This window comes from Tetrao urogallus (assembly GCF_951394365.1).
Source record: "Tetrao urogallus genome assembly, chromosome: 2".
NCBI classification, from domain to species: domain Eukaryota; kingdom Metazoa; phylum Chordata; class Aves; order Galliformes; family Phasianidae; genus Tetrao; species Tetrao urogallus.
Genome location: NC_136814.1, coordinates 44,303,976 through 44,323,284, shown reverse-complemented (window position 1 = coordinate 44,323,284; position 19,309 = coordinate 44,303,976). Strand labels below are relative to the sequence as shown.

The 19,309-nt window shown below is 36.0% G+C and overlaps 1 protein-coding gene across 1 annotated transcript in view; it reads right to left on the bottom strand.

Annotated features, from left to right (window-relative positions):
- Positions 1-19,309, bottom strand: part of PRKN (parkin RBR E3 ubiquitin protein ligase) — a gene marked incomplete at both ends in the record, with an annotated part of 562,188 nt that overhangs the window by 97,949 nt on the left and 444,930 nt on the right. The window contains 1 exon segment of the mRNA XM_079550324.1: positions 10,733-10,882. Within this exon segment, the coding sequence (XP_079406450.1) occupies positions 10,733-10,882 (150 nt within the window).

Here is a 19,309-nt window from a genome sequence, read left to right as displayed (position 1 = left end):
AGACAATCCGTTACTACTTTTTCTTTGTACAGCATATGTAATGTTAGCCATTGGCTTTAAAGTAGTGACTTAAAAATCAATCTTTTTTTTTTTTTTTTTTTAATATAGCCATTCCAAGTGTGCAGAAGGGACTTATCACTGTTGTTACTTGGTATTACGAATGTGAGCATTTCCACTAGTATTAAATAGAAAATGACAGAGATTAAATACAAAACATCCTATCACTATTTGATATGGAAACAGCTGCAAGCTTAACCAGTCTATTTTACTGGTGACTCAGCCTGAACAAGTGAACCACCAGTACATAAAATCTTACTCTTAATCTCTTCATTTATGTCTTGCAAATGCCTGAAGAATAGACTTTATCATGGTAGTGATTATCACCCAATTTAACATAAAAGCTTTTGGAAAAAAAAAAAAGAACGGTACCAATATTCTAATTTTTGAGAACTGTAAGGATAAAGTGGAGGTAGCTGAGACTTGGTTATTCACCCACGATTTTCTGACCTTAGTCAAGGCCTTTAGTCACAGAATGGAAGCTTTTCAGAATTTTCCCTTTTCTTCTGCCTTTTCCAGTTTTATAAGCACATACTGAATCTGGTTTTTCTACGATTTCCCACTGAATTACAGTTAGTCATTGTTCTCCAAATCTATATGTTTTCTTTTCAGTAAGGATATTATTACTTTACAGCATAAGGATATCTTCTATTTAATTTGGCAATTTATTTTTGGTCATTTCACTTTATTTTCATAATTTGCCTTTGACTTCACAATGTTCTCTTTATTCCATTACAGCTTAGTGACCTTAACATCATTGTTAAAGTTGAAATGCAACTTCTATTTCAAACTCACTTGCACAAGCTTAAAACTTTCCCCAGATAATCTCTCTCAGACTGAATTTTTTTTTACACTTATGCTTTGTTAGAAGTGGCTTTTTGTTTGAAGCTTCGTAAGCATCATCTATTTGTTTTGATTTAGCCAACATGAAAAGACAGCAGTTCTGCAGCAGTCAAGACAGCTTTCAGATGCTATTTTTTGGACTCTGATAATTGAAAATCAGCTTTGTTTCAGCACTTCAAAATCAACTTTGATTGTGGAATGGTGGCTTTGCTAGCTCTTTGAAATTGTTTGGAAATAATAAAGTTATATACGTGACTTCATTATTAAAAAACTCTGAAGCAGTGGTGGTGAGGGAAGTTGATCACAAAATAACAGCACTAACTAAAAATTGTAAAGGTTATTTATTTTCTATAAGGAAATTATGCTTACTTATATTTTATAAATAAATCAAATTATTTATCTCTAAATCTTTTATTGTCTTTTTTCCCTTACTCTTTATGGATTGTATGCAACTAAATATGTTACAGAGTGCCCAGTCAATCTGGGTTCAATACAGTATCTGGAAATAATGTAAATATTTTTCTTAGACTGGTGAAAAGAAGAAACAGTCACTCTTTATTCCATGGACATACTGTTATAATTACAAAATGTTGTCTGCAGATATAGCACAAAATCCTACAGAGCTGTAAACCCAAGCTTAAGCAAAGGTAAGCAATGGTAAGGTGCAGACAAGTTCTTGTATGCTTTCAACAGAAAGGATTTTGAGCTAGGAAGTGTTAATGCACACTACCCTCACCTTTTCTACGACTCTTCTCCATGGTTGCTTGTAGTGTGGATTTTATGCAATACCCTTTCATCACAGAGTCTCACAGTCTCAATACATAATAATTTCATGCCCTATTACTTGAAAAATGCTGTTGTTATCTTGGAAGAATGAGCCAAGAGCCTGGCTGACCAATAGGGAACTTACCCATTTCAGAAAGTCAAGGCAAGGCTCGGAAAGAAATCCTTCGGACATTTCTTTAATCAGATAATGGAGAAATATATATATAAAGCTAACATTTTTTATTGGGATACTCCTTTTAGTAAATGTTTATTAAAAAAAAAGAAGTGGAATTACTCATGAGTGCCATGCTAACACAGCTAGTTTCCATATTTGTACATCAGATTCGTAGAATGGCCTGAGTTGAAAAGGACCTTAAAGATCATCTAGTTTCAACCCCCTGCTGCAGGCAGGGTTGCCGAGCACTAGACCAGGCTGCCCTGAGCCACATCCAGAATTTATGCAGAATGGACTTACATCTCGAATGCTCTAGTGCAGATTTTCAGTCTGATATTCAATGAAACAAAGGCTACAGGTGCTACAAAAGCTGTGTATTGTGCCACCCAAAGAGTACATCTTTCCTTTAGCATTCAGAACTTTGAACTTTTTTCCATGGTTAAGCTACAATTACCAGTCAGTAGGTTCATTCTAATCTAAGAGCCTACTGTTTAGCTCCTATCTTTTTTACTCTATCATTTCCCATTGATTAAGTAGCTCTTGCATTTTACACTAATGCAGTAATAGAATCCAAAGTGCCTCAGGAGGTCTTTATATGAAAGGCAATAAATAATCCTACCTTGATTCACATTTATTTTCCTTTTCATTTATAAGCAATTTTCTGCATTCAGCCTGTGTTTCTCCTTCCTCTTCAAATTCAGAAAGTTTTAAGAAGATTGCTCAAATGAGCCTCTCACACAATGAGGATCCCGCTTTCGGTTGCTGCCTCTCTCAAAAAGTACAGTCTTTGCTGATTGCATTATTGTTCCCTCTCCAGTGTCTCAGTGATAGATCTGCTGGGGTTTTTTTTTTCTCCATACCAAATTTTCCATTAACCCCTAGTTCTGCTAATTTGCAAGTTATTTGTATTCATCTGACCTATTACACAGCTGCAGTCAGTACATAAACTGTATAAGCATGCCTGTTACAACCAGGAGTTTTAATCCATTAGCTGAAGGAAATACAGGTCAGTTTAAGATGGTTGTACTTCTCCATCAGCATTTCCCCTGTGTCATAAAAGCAAAAATAATCTTACTCTATATATAAATGGAATACGAACCCAGAAGACAAAAGTTACTTTCCCATAAGTGTAGAATTTAATGGATATTTCTGTAATCAGTTTATTTCTCCTTTACTTCATATGTTACACTCCTTGTATTTTCTGATGGGCCACATGATAAAGCATTGTTCCCAGACTGCCAGAGATATTTCCAGGCACTCTGTTGAACAAGACACGTATAATGAGAAAAAAATAGTTCCAAGTCACAAATTTCCACTATATATAAGACGTGACGGAATTGTGAGTTCATCTCATATAATCTGAGCATCACGAACAATCAATTATCACCCAGATACTGCTACATGGAGCCCAATTATTTTAATTAGACAAGAGCACTTCAATCATCAAAAGACTGGAATCACAGTCCACTTAACAATGCACTTTCGTGAAGCTGTTCCTCCAACTCAGTGTGCTGATATCAATTACAGCAAACAGTGAATATTCTAAGCCATGCAAATGCTCATGTTTCTTCTTGTAGATGCCATTTTACCCTTTCTGAAGATGAAGAAATTTGAAGGCAGCTTCAGCTCTGGAATCTAAACACAGAGCAAGGGACAAAGCTGACTGATTGGCATCACTAAAACTGAAGTTCCCACACCCTTCTAGGTGACTTTTCCATTCAACAGTTTACAAGGAACTATGATTCAGTTGATAAATCATAAAAGCAACAATGTGGTTTTAAATCTTACTCTTATTTTATCTCGGCCTTCAGTTTAAAACAGGTCTGACACACTTGCAGTTTCAGCTAAATCACTAAAACAAGGACCATTTCTTTTTCAGCAAAACATTGGTCTACAAATCACAGTTTGACCCAGTTTAGGTTCACACAGATCAAGTTTATCCCCTTTTGTCATAGGTCTGTGTGTCCAGGTTTGACTCTGCTTTATAAGCGATAATGTGATTTTATCCTAGTTTTCTCTCATACAATTTCCCTCACTCAAAAGTAACGCACTTCTGCTAACTGTGTTCTCATGGTAGATTACAGAGGCCAGCAGCCTCCATTCCCTCATCAGGTAACTACCTTGTGTCTCTAACTCCTTGGTCCTTCTTCCTCAGACCCCACCTGGCGGATTTTAAATAGTGAAGTACTAGGTAAGCCACTAAATGACAAATCAAGTCCATGCATTGAAGACATAGCACATTTAATACAAAATGTTCAGTGTTCATGTAGAATAGCCATTTTCCAGTTGTCTGCATGATGCAGAAATACGGAAAAAGCTATACCTTACGTACATGAAGGGATACAGAATGTGATCACCTAATATGGCACATCTTACATTGTCCTAGACATCTAGCAAACAAAGCTGATGGTGTTTCGAGTCCAGCTCAGTTAGAGTTGAAGAGTCACATGTTGTTTTCTAACACTGTTTTTATGAGCTAGTTCTCTGATTTGGGAGGTAAAAAAAACCCAGCACTTATTCTTTCAACTATTGAACCAAGCACAAGTAATTGATTTATTCTACTCATGGATAGTATTTGTTTTGTTTTTGCTAGTTATATGAATGAACATGATCTATTATACCAATAATGGAACCATTCTCTGGGTTTTTTATCCAGTCATTGGCAGCTGAGCTTCCCATCAGTCACAAGATCAATGAATTGCAGCACTGCAAGATATGGGCAATAGAAATAATGGACCTTGACAGCAATACATACAATTTGTTAATTGCCCAGTGTTGTTCTAGTTAAAAGCTTTTATTAAAACATTGGCATTTTTTAAAGTTCCACGCTTAGACTTCATTTTAAATCACATAAAACATTAACAGAAAGAAAAAATCGAAAATCCAAAAAGAATTTTTGTTCAGTCTGAGAAAGCCTGTCATATTTTAGCAATGAAACAACTTGCTTAGCTACTGAAACACAGCACATCAACAAGATGGAATTCCACTTTCTGAAGACTACAGAGTGCCCACTCAATAGAAGAAAGTAATACATGATGATTGGCTAGAGTCGGTGGCGCAGTGCTAGCAGCTCAGCATTTAGCCATAATAGAAAATGTCTGTCTCATTTTCATTCCCCTTGAAAAAGCTCCCTCTAGTATATTATGAAACATTCCTACTGTGAGTTAGTTTCTTAATCTCAGCAATACTTTCAGCTATTACCTTATCCATGGTAATACTGTTCCAGTGAATTTTCTTAGAAGCAAAAATTTAATGACATATGGAACCAGGACAGATACCTGAAATGTAATAACAAAGAGTAACCCAGCAATTTAACTACAGATAGTACTAGATAGTGGCTATCTCCTATTTCCATTTTAGCATATTGCAAATGACATAACGGCCTTCAGGTCTTCTCTTTTTTCGAGTTATTACTCTGTTTTTCAAAACTACAGAATCTCCTATTTATGCTACTGCCTTCATTGCCACTCCAATCGTAAAACTGAGACAAGAATTCAGATTGCTTTTCAGACAGCCTTTCTTCACTCAGAACATTTTATTAATCTGATTAGAGAAGTAAAACTTTTTCAATCCAAATATCTTCAAAGACTGTCTTGAATTACCAATACTCATCTTGCTATCTTTAAATCTTGAGGTATCTATTTTCTTTTTGCATACATTCAAGATTTTCCCACTGCTGCTAATGAAGAATCAAACATTTCTATCTGCACTTCTATTTAGAAATTAACTCTTTTAGGTTAGTGAGACTTTCAAATGTTTTGATCAGGCAGTATATATAGAATCTTTTGCCAAAAAACAGATGCAAGAGTGAGAATTTGCACAAAGAAGGTACATGCTGATCATGAAAATATATTGCATTAGAGGTAAGCTTTTCAACAACAGACTTAAAACTGCCAGATGTTGAAACAAATTTTCTCTTCAAGATCGAGGAATTTTACAAACTATTATATGCTCTCATATGTATGAATTAGCTCTGAAACAATATTTCCAAGCTAGTTCATGCCTCAGAGTTTAAGCATTTTCACACATTACTCCAAGCAAGATATAAACTTGTAAGGTAAACAACACTGCCTTGGAAAGATAAAACACCCCAAACTAACAAAATACTCATTTGGGTTATCAAAATTTAAAGACTGAGAACTTTTTGCTTGGAATTTTTATAATTCGGGTTTGTTTCATCAGAACAAAATATTCTTCCCAATTAGGTAGTGTCTGTCCATGTAAATATTATTATGCTTAACACAGATATGAAGTATGTATGCTAAGAAATGTATGAACAAGAGATAATGAACCAAAATAAAAAACTTTGCAATCCATAGGAATGTGCACTGCACTTCTCCTGCAACTACTTTAGAGTGTCTTCTATTTTGTTAAGCTTTCTGAAAGGACAGACAATCATCCACAAATATACTGCAATTGATTGCATTAACATATGATTTCTTAGCTATGAAAGAAGAATGCAAGAAGAAATCAAGAGGAAAAAATTGCTGGGAAAGTGAAATTGCCTTTGAGATTTTGTTCTATGTGGTAAAATGGCCTAGGAACACTATATATAAGGAAGACAGGGTATCTACATCTATTGATTTTTCAAGGAACTCTTGCAGTCCGCAGCCTTAAAATTTCACCCATTCTGGAACACAATACATTTTTTTTGTGAAATCTTCATATTTTTCAATGGCACCATCTTTACACATATAGTGTAAATTATGTAGTAAGTACGGTATAGAAGAGCTGAAGTAACCCCAATATTTTTGCTGCCTTTGCAAGGTTACAAAACTTCCATTATCACTGTATAATGCAATCCACTACAGTTATTTTCTCACTTGTGGACTGGAGCTTCAGCTGAGGGAAGTCAAATGAAAGACCACAAAAATCAGTGATAATAGCTTGTTCTTAGCATAATTTGGAGTGGTCTCAGGACTTCCATGAACTATATCACTTAGCTGTAATGTTAGCAGTCAGATCCCTGAACAAAGGATCAACAAAACACAGAGGAACTGGAACTAAATTATTCTTCTTGTTTATATACACTATGCTAGCTAGGAATGAATAAACTGAAAGGGGAAAGACTGTCAGAGGCTCTATCTCCATAATCTCAGTTCTCCCATTTCAAGGGAATCATAGAATCATGGAATAGCTTAAGTTGGAAGGGACCTTTAAAAGTCATCTAGTCCAACTCCCCTGAAATGAACAGTGACATCTGTAGCTTGATCAGGTTACCCAATCCCGCCTGAACTTGAGTGTCTCCAAGGATGAGGACATCCACCACTTCTCCAGGCATCATGTTTCAGCGCCTAACAACCCTTTTGCAAAAAACTTCATGTCCAACCTAAATGTCCCCTTTTTCTGTTTGAAACCGTTTCCCCTTGTCCTATCACAATAGACCCCGCTAAAGTGTCTGACCTTTTCTTTCTTAATGCCCTCCTTTTGGTATTGAAAGGCTGCAGAGTAGAGGGGCACAAACACCTCCCTCAACTTCTTGACCACTCTTCTTTAGATGCAACCCAGGATATGGTTGGCTTTCAACACTGCGAGGGCACACTGCTGGCTCATGTCCAGCTTCCCATCCACCAGTACCTCCAAGTCCTCTAGCCTCCCATCTCCCAGCTTGTATTTATAGCAGAAGTCTCTGCTTGGATCAGTTAACTGATATCGCATGCTGCAAAATGTTTTTGCTATTGTGAAGAAAGGGTTGGGATGCAATCACACATTACTTAGTTATCATCCCACTGAAAGATATTAGCAGTGAAAGTTTCCTAGGACAGATGAGCTATACATATGTATATCTCAAAGCAAACTTTTTAATAAGCAAGCAGTAAAGTCCTCCTTGAAGCTCCACTCTAACCTATTTTTAACTCCTTTTTTTTTTTGGTATAAAATATGTAGGAAATAACATCACAGTATAAAATAAAACAATTCAAAAATGTTTTATTCATAGAGCTCTTGCATGCCTTGATTACTACAGCTTTTCCTGTACTAAGGCCAACTGGCACAATATGTACTTTCTTCTATGTTTTGTTGCTGCTTTCTTGTATTAAATATGTCAAACTTTTATATCTTGGCAATAAAAGTTAGTAATGTAGGTCTGATGCATATTAATGAAGGCAAATTTAACAGTATAAAATGATAACATTCTGATAAATCAGTTAATATGTTAATGGCTAATAATAAAAAATGCAAAAAAACTAGGCAAGAGTGAAGTCAGTCCATAGTATCACAACATGGATATGGCTGATGACTGTTCACGATCATTAAAAATATTTCAGCATGTTATTTTCTATGTCAAAAGAAATCTGTTTGTTCTGTGTAGCAGACACATATTTATCTAAGGTAGCTTTGGGGTGAAGGAGTGACGACTCATGTAAGGTCTATTTTCTTCTGCTAAGTCTATGTCATCACTTATTTGAACTTTACCAATAGGCAGAAATTCATATACTCCAGAAGAGACTCTATGCATCTAAAGTGTACTTTACAGGATGACACACGTACTCACAAAGGATCTCCAGATTCATGTTGCCTTATTTCTTTCCTTAGCTGCTTCAACAAGCAACTTATCTCTAACCTAGCTGCAGAGGTAAATATTGCAAGACATCTTTTGCTGAATTTATTTGGATGAACAAAAAGGATGTTCCTTCTTTGAGCCTGTAAAGAACTATGTTTCCTTGTGAAAGAACCCAGAGCTCTGATGTGTCTGAGCCTGGATTTCTATGACACTTATTCCACAAAGACTGGAAGGCCTTCACAATAAAATGACCAGGCTTTGTCTGGAAAAAAAGCATCATCACAGCTTAAATTTCTAAATAAAAAACACCCAAAGAGACTCCAGAAGATGGAGTAGAAATAACCAAAGAGACTCCAGAAGATGGAGTAGAAATAAAGAGCTTTCCTAATTGTCTTGGTGTCCTTGTAGGCAAATTCTTACCTTTTACCAGCACAATGAGTTTCTCACCAGCAGCTGACTTGGCCATCACTCTCCGATGCCATGGCATTCCTTTTTCTCCCTTGCTTTTGTCTATGTGCTGCCATTCCCAGCTCTGGGCTTGTAGCCTCTGGGAAGGCAGTGAGTGAGACTCTGTCACCCCGAGCAAGCTCAGAAACACCTGAGAGAAGCAGCAATCCCCTTCATCTCTCTCATGAAGGAGAACTAGTTGCTTGTAATTCTAAGAACAGTTCCTGTTCACCACAACTCTATGCATTAGACACTGTAAAGAACATTAAAAAAAAAAAAAAAGAAGAAGAAGAAAAAAGCCTAATCTGTGCACAAGTTCTAGTTGGATAGCATGCAGACAAACGTGAGTTCCACGAAGCAGGACATAATATATGTAGTACTTAGACTCTCACAACAGGCAATATTCTGTCACGAGTCTTCTTTCAGGTTATCATTTGTCAGGGGGCAACGAAAGACTCAATGACATGTTTTTTTTCACCACATTCCATTACAGATTCTGAGGAAGGGCCTTAATATTTATAACAATTGCTTACAGACCAAGCTTTTGCTTCTCATTTCCCAGTGAAATGTAGCTCATTGTCCAAACAAAGGGTGAGGTTAAACTCCAGACTGTAGATCTGGTCACTAGCAAATACAACACAGATTCCACTGAAGGAAACAGAACACTTAGCTAAGCTAAGCAATACACCGATCCTTTATGCTTTGTGAAATTTATTCACAGGGCTTTTGCAGATTCAAAATGATGATGAATGAAGCTGCAAAACACAGTTTGATTTCCATCATTTCATGGCAGAAAGTAGAGTAAAAATTACTTGTGATTTTATCTTTCTTAAACAATCCCTAATGGTTAATCTAGATGCATTTCTTCTCATTTACTCAGTCTTGTTTCTTATTACTCTCCCACCTTCTGCTTTATTTTATTGCCCTATATCTGCTCAGTGAGGCTGGGGAGCCTCTCTTCTACATGCACCACTGCATGGACATATAGAAAGTTTTACCAAGGTCGACAGATGCTAACCCACTCAGAGAAGACAAGTTACTGCAACTTTCTACTTCGGCAAACAATTATTCTTCCATGCTATCAGTTTAAGCAACATCAAAACTGCAATAAAAAGTACATTTTCCACAAGAAAGACAACAGCAGGAGCATGATAATATTTTATAAATACAGATATTTTCTCTTCTCTCATCCTGCATGGAATTCAGTAACATGAACAGAGAAACAGTCACTTAATAAAATATCAGTCACACTGACATAATGTTTAACAGCTTCTTTTATATATAGATTTCTCTCTGCATATTTCTGTTTTTGCTGCAGACCAATTCTCGAAAACTACTGTTAATTCTACTGTCAAAAAATCACTGACCTGTATGATATGACTTATTAGCAAAAACACTTCCAAGTGTTGTTGGCTTCCGTTTTCCAAAATTTCACCATTAACTGTGTACAGTCTCTACTTAAAAGTGTGTTTATTTTCATTGTGTATCTTAAAGTATGTAATAAATGCTACTGAAGTATCACCAACTGGTTATTCTTTTTGTCTTCTTTTTCTCATTTATGAATGAAGAAAGGTGGTGTTAATATAATAATGAATGATTTAGTCAAGATTCTGCTCATTTTTGCTGAGTATAAGGAGAAAAAACCAAAGTGTGTTTGGACTGTTATTTGTACAACTCATTTTCTTACTTTAAATATTCAGCAGCTTCTAAAACCAATTAAAGCAACACATTCTGGAATGGACATGGTCTGCACAATGAAGTAGTCATTCTTAAGCCACTGTGCTGTATTTCAATAGTTTATAGAGATACAGCATCCCATTCTTTTATAAAGGATGATTCAGAGTCACCAGTGGAAAAACAAAAAGCCCTTTTTTCCAATTTTTCTAACATCCTAAAAAAGCATTTGTTTTTCACAGAGCTGATAGAAAAATGTATGTACTTACTCCACAGCCTATTCCATTGCCTGGCTCACATACAATTTTCCTCACTCCTGGTTCGGGTAGCAGACCCGCCCCACAGCTGGGGCTTGGACACAGCAGGCCGCCCATCTGCAGCACGCACTCCTCCGCACCATAGCGCTGGTAGCGGTTGTACTGCAACACAACAGACAGATGTTAAACTTCCAACTGCAAAGAAAAAAAACAACCCCACAAGCTTAGAGTTTGCATCTATCCCACATATAGAGTCAGCTGTCCGAAGGGCTTATGTGCTAAGTTCAGCTTATTTGACAAACGGTTCAAACTGTGTAGATCACTAAAAGAGGTGTCATAGAATCATAGAGTAATGGAATAGCTTAGATTGGCAGGTACATCAAAGATCATCCAGTTTCAACTCCTCTGCCATTGGCAGGGTTGCCACCCACTAGATCAGACTGCCCAGACTGCTCATTTTGCTCCAATTCATTTTGCATGCATCATTCAGTTATCTTTTAAACAACTAGAAAAATGTATGGGACACCAAAATCAAGAAACTAGCAGACTGTTCCTGTGGATAATGCTGAGAACTCTTATATTGATATACCAAAAACACGATTGTAAACATCATAAATGTAGTTCACCAACAAACACTGATAAATGCTGTGTACACACTGAAAAGAATCCACAGAAAGACCCAGAATAATGTTTTTGAGCCAAACGGTTGCAAAAATTCGGTCAGTCGATTTCCATTTCAAAAAACATTTCATGATACTCATTGATAAAATAGTTGTCTCACATCCACTTAATTTAATATCAGATGCAAGTGGTTTTACTTCCAGGGTTATCCAGGAAATTCTCTTAGTTTCTGCAGTTTTCATCTAGTCCCATACCAATAACTTGGTATGGGCTTTGGAAATGTCTCCAATTTGATGGTAGACACACTGACATACAGGAATATTGAATAACACACCCATTCTATCCTCTGAGACAAAAAACGCCCACTCTAAGATGACTGATGACATAGCAGTAACTTTCCTTGGTCTAACTTATCGTGTTTTCAAACTGAGATAAACTGAACAAGTCCAAATCATGCTGCGAACATGTAAATCACATCCACTCTAGGGCTCTGTGCTGGCTCAGTTCCATCGTAGTGGCTATAAAACCACTGCTACAGATTCACCTATAAATCTGGTCTACTGTAGAGTGAAATAAATGAAAGAATTTCATTTAAACAGACCCATGAAAACAGGAAAATCTAAAAGGCCAAAGAAAAAGGGAGTAGCATGAATTTTCTTTTAGAGCAGAATGACTTTATGGTGAGCTGAAGGAACAAAACAAACTTTATGTTACAGTGCTCACAACAGTATTTAGTGCTTCATAAATTTTTTCTCTTATAACCGCTCATGAAAATCCACTTGTTCCCTTTTTCTTGGATAACAAACAAAAACCTGGTTGCGATTTTGTCAGCATTCCCATAATAAATTCTCAGCTGAAAAAAAAAATATATTCTTTCTATTTTCTAACTTAAAATAGAGGTCATGAAGAGACTGCTCTGGTCACCTCTCCCTTTCTTTTGATTCACAAAACGACAGGATAGGTAAGATTGGAATCAATCAGTCTTCTTAAGCCGCAGGTAGGAAATGGTCCTCTTGGCAAGATGGACAAAGAAGTTCTATTCTGCCTGAAAAGTTTGATATTTTATAGGATATCAGCACAGAATTCTTGCATAATTATAGCACTCTTATCAGTGATTTTCACACAATAAAAGCCAAACGAGTGGATCAATACAATGGCTGGAAAGACCACACAGAGTGCATTTGCACATCTTGATATCTAGTTATCAGCCAGTTTCCTACTTTCAAAGCTCAGATACATTTACAAGATCACAGAGTCATAGAACGGTTTGGGTTGGAAGAGACATTTAAGATGATGTAGTTCCAATCCCTCTGCTATATGCAGGGATAACTCTCTCTAGACCAGGCTGCTCAAAGCTCCATCCAGCCTGGCCTTGAACATCTCCAGGGAGGGGGCATCCACAACCTCTCTGGGCAACCTGTTCCAATGATCTGTCATAAGAAGCCATTTTCCTTATTCCTTGTGCTTGCATAGTAGCTCAGTTAAACTCAGCAATTGACTAAAACATGTAATAGCAGAATATAAACATTTTCTACTGTACATAATTTGCTGATTTATATCCTGTATTCTGTGATCTGAAATAAAATGTCTCACTTTACATTAAGGAGCATTTACAAAAGGTTTGTAAAGGAGCATTTACAAAAGGTTTGTAAAGAACCAAAACACCATTAGTAAATTATTAATTAGCAACTTTAATATAGTGACAGATTACATCTATCAGAGATATTTCCTCTTGATACAACACAGCCATACATATCACACAGCCCTGACACAATCAATATGCTTAAAAAAGTTTTAAAAAAAGTTGCAAAAGCATGTAAATGACTTTGGAATATGTGATTATGTTTTTCATCACTTGTCTGGAGATTTAAAGTAGTATTCACTTAATTTAATTTCAATTTCTACAGTGATGATACCTACGGTTGTATGAGTTGCTTTAACTCATTTGACAGGGAGAGAGAGGATGCAATTTGTCTTTTCTCTTTTAGATATATACCTCAGTATGAGAAGAACCAAGTCTTAGAGCACCCTGTTGTATTAACAATAAAGAGAAATCAAATAATTTGCCAGATTCTGACACCTGACATTATGTAACTCCCATAATAGGTGCTTCAGAAGCTGTAATTCTGATCCTAAGTCACTGGGCCAAGCTGTTTTTGAATTCAAGGATTAAATATCCAAATAAGTTAGAATGTGAATTACCTACACAACATTCTTTCTTCAAAAATTAAACATTCAACCTAAGCAAATCATATTGGCTCCAAATATACAGAATGTGAAGAGACCATTATCCCAGTAAGGGAATTTATCCTGACTTAAGTGTGATGTCTAAGATAGGTGGGATAAATCACCCTGAATAAATGTTTTAGCTGAAGCTCAGAATACTAACTTAAGCTAGATACCTAGCACTTACAGAGCTGTCACCGGAAGATTAATTCCTCTGTTCATTCAAAATATTTCACATTATCTATTACTCAGTTATTAGAGTGTGCACCCTACTTAGTGATGCACTCACCAAGTGAAAAGTGTTCTGCATATTAAAAGTATGAAAAATATTGCAAATTATTTTTAGGACAAACTTCTGAAAAAATGTAATATATGGAAAATTTGACTGAACTGCCATTCATAGCACCTGATTTCAATTCCTGTCAGCAGCACAGCCTTCCTGTGGTTTTCACGTAAGTCACTTAATCTATGCTTCTCATTGGTTCCCCATTTGTAAGGAGGTAGAGTGATACTTGCTGATTTCACTGTAGTGTTGAGAGGCAAAATCCATTAATAGTTATGAGGACATCAAATACTATGGTAATAAGAGGCATAGCATTACACAGAAATCAGCAGTTGTCTACTGCTGCTAGAAATCAGCTTTTGAGCAAAGCATGCAAGGCATTAGAAATATGCCTTAAAAATATAGGTAAGTATATAATTGCCAGATTTACCACAGAATCATGTATTTTAATATGTAGTTGGAAAAATAAGTTTATAAAATATGATTTACTCCAAACATTTAGTGCTAAGACAGATAAAGGTACATAAACAAGGTACTTAAATAAGATAATTATATATATATGTATATATATATTTAAATTTCTTATTTATTTATTTATTTTTCTGTGAAAACAACATTCTGCCATGGACTTTCCCCTTGGTTTGCTAATTGTCCCAGCCAACCCAAATCTATACCTTCCACTGAATAAAATTTTGAGTAGAAAAAATTCCCAGCTCTACTTCTGGTATTTTAACCACATCATAAAGATCTTTCACGCACGTTTTGCTCAAAAAGAGTTGCCAGGACCTTTAGAAATGATTTTCATAAATGATTATAAATTATATTATGACATGGACACAGAAATTGGATAACAGTAACCATTTATTCCCTGCTCCCCACTTTGCAGATTGGGATGATATCCCTGGAGAGTTTGAATAGCACCAGGTTTTCAACCAGAGGAAATTCAATCACTTAATATTGTAAATCAGTGATAATATAATTGAAATCACTGGCCTGATAGAAGAATGAAACAGGGTCAACTATACATTGCTCTACTTTAAGGTTCACTGAGATTTAGATATTAAGACAAACTTGCAATGCACCTGGATGCACAAAACCCTTGTGAAATAAACTTTGTGAATATAGTGCTTTCTTGCTATGTTATGTAACTTGCCAGCTATGCTTTAATATGCCTTTTGCTATGTATTTTAACTCACTTTTAAAATTTCTCTTTATTTTCCTTTTTTTTTTTTTTTTTTTTTTTCCTCCCTTAAGCCTAAAAGGATCTTCTCAGTAGCAGCTTCACAGAGAACTCAGGACAAAAGTTAAACAGGTAGATATAAAGCCAAAATTTCTAATCTCTACAAGATAATTTAATTACTTGCTTTTTTTTTATCTGCGTGCAATGGTCTCAGAGGAAAGAAAATCTACTTTCTGGAGTCAATTTCTTTTTACTGCTCATATAAATCAAATAACCATCTGTGTGTTTCAAAATTAGATTGTAGGGCCTATTAGTCCATAATGTAGACTAAGCATTTTATTTATATGTATTATACACATACAAAAATAAAATAAAATTAGTTACATAATGCAATTATGTAACTTAAAGTATAAAACCCTTACCACACATTGGAACAGCAAAAGCACTTATAAAAAAGGCAGCATATAAATGACTTTAAAATAGATTTAAAAAGGTTGATTGTGATTGTTGTCCATCATTCTGTGGCTCATTGGACTACCTTTAGTTTATTTTTCCTGAGTTACTGTGCTCCACTGCCTGGATAGAATGGGAAGATCAAGTTCAAAGCATCAGCTTTTTACTCCCTCGGGATCACTGAGCACCATAGAGGAGAACAGAAAGAGAATCATCTTACACAGGGCTGCAGTTTGAATGACTTTGGGAAAGTGCGTAAGACAGTCTCAAGAAAATACTTCATAACCAACCCATGACTAGACCAATACAACACAGTTTACGTACAAAATAAAACTAGGACAGAGAAAGGGGAAATAAATTTCTGAAAGACTGGAGGGCACAGGATGGGAGAAAGCACAAGAGCACAAGGTGAGGAGTATGAAAATAATAATTAAGAAAAAATACTATGAAGAGAGAACATTGGAGAAGCATGTATTGGAAGTCAAACTGAACACACGAGACGCAATACGATACAGGGAAGAAAGCTGACTAAGCACATTGTATGGTTTGACACCATATTAACAAACTAGTGAAAGTTATATTATTTTACAGCAGGTATTTATGGAATCAGTGTGAATAGACTGAACGCTGGAAATCAACATTTGATTCCTCCAGACCCTTGTCAGCATTCCTTTGTTCCCTACAAATGGCAAACCTCAAGGCTCATAACTTATGCTTTTATAAATTGCGTAACTGAGATTCACTGAAGTAGAGAATGGCTCAAAGGAACTGCACTTCTCAGGCTGCAAGAGTCACTGTATGCATATTCCATGAGAGTAGATCTAGTTCACCTAAGGGATATAAGAATTCTAACTTGTTACACCTGCCTGAGACCCTGAACACTGTAGTTCAAATATTTCCTCTGCATTCAATAAAAGCTTGGGTGGAAGAGAATTTTTTTTTTTAGAAGGATTTTTTTCATTGATAGGCTCTATACAGCAATAAACAATGGAAATTTGGTTCCTATGCAAAATGACAATTTTGTTTGATTTTGATAAGACAAGAAAATAACAGTTTTGATCACAAGTACTTTTCTCCCTTCTTTCTCCCTCATTTTTTATTTCTCTCACTACTCTAGTGCACAGGCAACTAGGAGAAAAAGAGTAAGAAAGGAATGCTCTGTCTGTGACAAGAACACAAAGAGTACAAAGTTCTTTAATCCAGAAGCAACAAAGTTGAGGAACTCACATGGATGTCAGTTACTTCAGGAAGAAGAGTGTTAGGAGACATGCAAAAAGACAAAAAAAATACAAATGTCCTGTAACATATTAAAAAAACCCAAACTCTAGTAAATATTGCAAGCAAAAAAAAAAAAAAAAAAAAAAAAAAATCATTGCCACACATATGTATTTCACAATCCTTACAAAATCCAAGTTCATGTTATACGATTTCTGTTCATATTGTACTCTTTTCACACTAGATTTCCATGTCTTCTAAAGTTACATCTCATATGAAGAAGAGCACAACCCCACATCACCTTTGAAAAGCATGGGAATGTGCACCTGCTGATTTTCAAAACAGAGTACTCTTTGCAAAAGCTTCCCCCAGCTCATAAGGAATGAGTGTCTCCATTCAGGCTGTGTCTGATTTCAGGGATATAAACACCCACGACATTTGTAAAGAAAAAGTGAGCAGTGCTACAAGCTGCAGTAGTAGCTGATAGAAGAGATCTGTTAAAATTGATCATTCCCCTGTCAAAATATCAAGAAACTGGCCAATACATTCTGCAAAGTTGTCAGAGCAGATGATATAGTAGAGAAATGTAGCTATACATTACTTTGCAGCTTCTTTTCCTGCCACTAGGATGTGATCGGCTTCATCTGTTCTGTGACCTGTTGGGGGCACTCAGGTACAGCAGCAGACTGCTCTTATTTGTTTTCCCTTCCAGCCTTCAGATGTAGCTGCTATTTTATTCATGAATCACAATATTCCATTTAAACAATTAAACAAGATTTTTGTATCACTTTGGGGAGAAGAGGGAAATTTCTCAGAGAGTCGTTAGGGAGACTCTCTAACGTTCACTGCAAGTCATCTTGCTATGTTTGTATATCATAGTGTTGAGGCATGAATTAAAGTGTTCTCTGCTGTTTCTGGCACTGGCTTTTTGAATTACCAGGGCCATACACTGTATTTGGACACAGCCCATATTTACTGCATCTTTAACATGTATTTGCAAGCAGCTTGTATGATCATGACTTGTAGAATCATTTATGTTTACTTGGAGACAGCCAGCCTGACAGGGCAAATGGTTGCTGCAGGAAACTGTAACTTTCTTATATTGTGCTCTTTCTCAATAGCTCACCAGTTAATAAATCTTTCATCCCATTCCCGAATATCTCTCAAGGTACCTATGAAATGAAGCGGTTAGACAGCAGGTTGGACTGCATCCACTATGCTAGGGGAAAATGATGGATTACAGATAGCGACACTGAACTGCAAGAAAATGCTCAACAGAACTAAGGCCAGTTAGGTGGCTTCAGGTTTTACCCTTCATGGGACTGCACATCCAGGAGACTCTCTGTGCCTTGTGCGAGCTTTTGTGCACTGGGACTGTCTGTGAAAAGGAGATCCAAAACAACTCAATCAAAGCTGCTTTCTGAACCTTTTTCCTGCATCTCTTCCATTCATGTAATGTATCAGGAAACCAGCAACCACAAAAAGAATAATGATCCAAAACATGAATAAGCCTTTTTATTTTCCCCAGTCTAGAAGAGGCTTATCTTTGGAGACGTTTCTAGGTCATAGTCTCTGGCACCTTCTCAAAGTGTCCATTACTGAATGGGGTAGCAATTTGTTGCTAAATGTATTTATGTTGCATTTTAAATCAATTACTCTGGAAGCCAGTTATATCTGGTAAATTAGATATCCACAATGCATATGATGTACCAGAGGAGATTATACTCTTCTATTTCACCATATAGACTCTTTTCATAAAATCTATGAACAATTCCCTGTTTGGAAGTTTAAACTGGAGACCTTGATGTCTCCAATTAAATGTTAAAAGACAGAGTTTCTAGCAAGAATGAATTTCCTATACCACACATTTTCTTGAGGGAACAGGAGATGTGGGAGATTTACATGTCAAAGAGACTAATGAGAATTTAGACTATTTGGAAAATAATTTTATTATTATAGAACTTTTAGCAAATATTTATCAGTAACTCCTCACACTTCAAGTAAAATATAAAGTATTTATTTCTGAGCATTTTCATTCAGTGCTTATGTTTAGATAAAGAAACAGTTTATTTGGATAGACAGATGGGTAGGTAGGCACATTTCCTAGTGGACTGATCATTAAAGTGGCTCAACAACTTTACCCCTCACCGACATGAATAAAAATATATATAAACTCACTATTTGCTGGAAAAAATATGCAGTGAAGAAATGTTAGAGATCATTGCTTTCTGTTAGAAACAGATTATTGATTTTGACTGAAATTTTGTTGATAAAAGTAAGAGACTTGATGAAGCAGGCTTCTCTAAGACATTTGTTCTAGTGCTGCATGGCATTTTGATTAAGTATCTAGAGTAATGCAAAATTAATATGCCATATATTAAGAGGATTAAAATTTAGCTATCTGGCAGGTCTGAAATATAATTGTAAATAGGTAATCATCATTAGGCAGATATATTTCCAAAAAGATTCTGAAGGTATTGATTCCTGGACTTATGTCATCTAAAATTTTTATCAATGACTTGGAAGAAAACCAAGGAATACAGAACACAGTGAAAAAGTTTGCAATAATTTCAGAAGAGGAGTAATGAACAAGTGAATCCATGCTACAGGG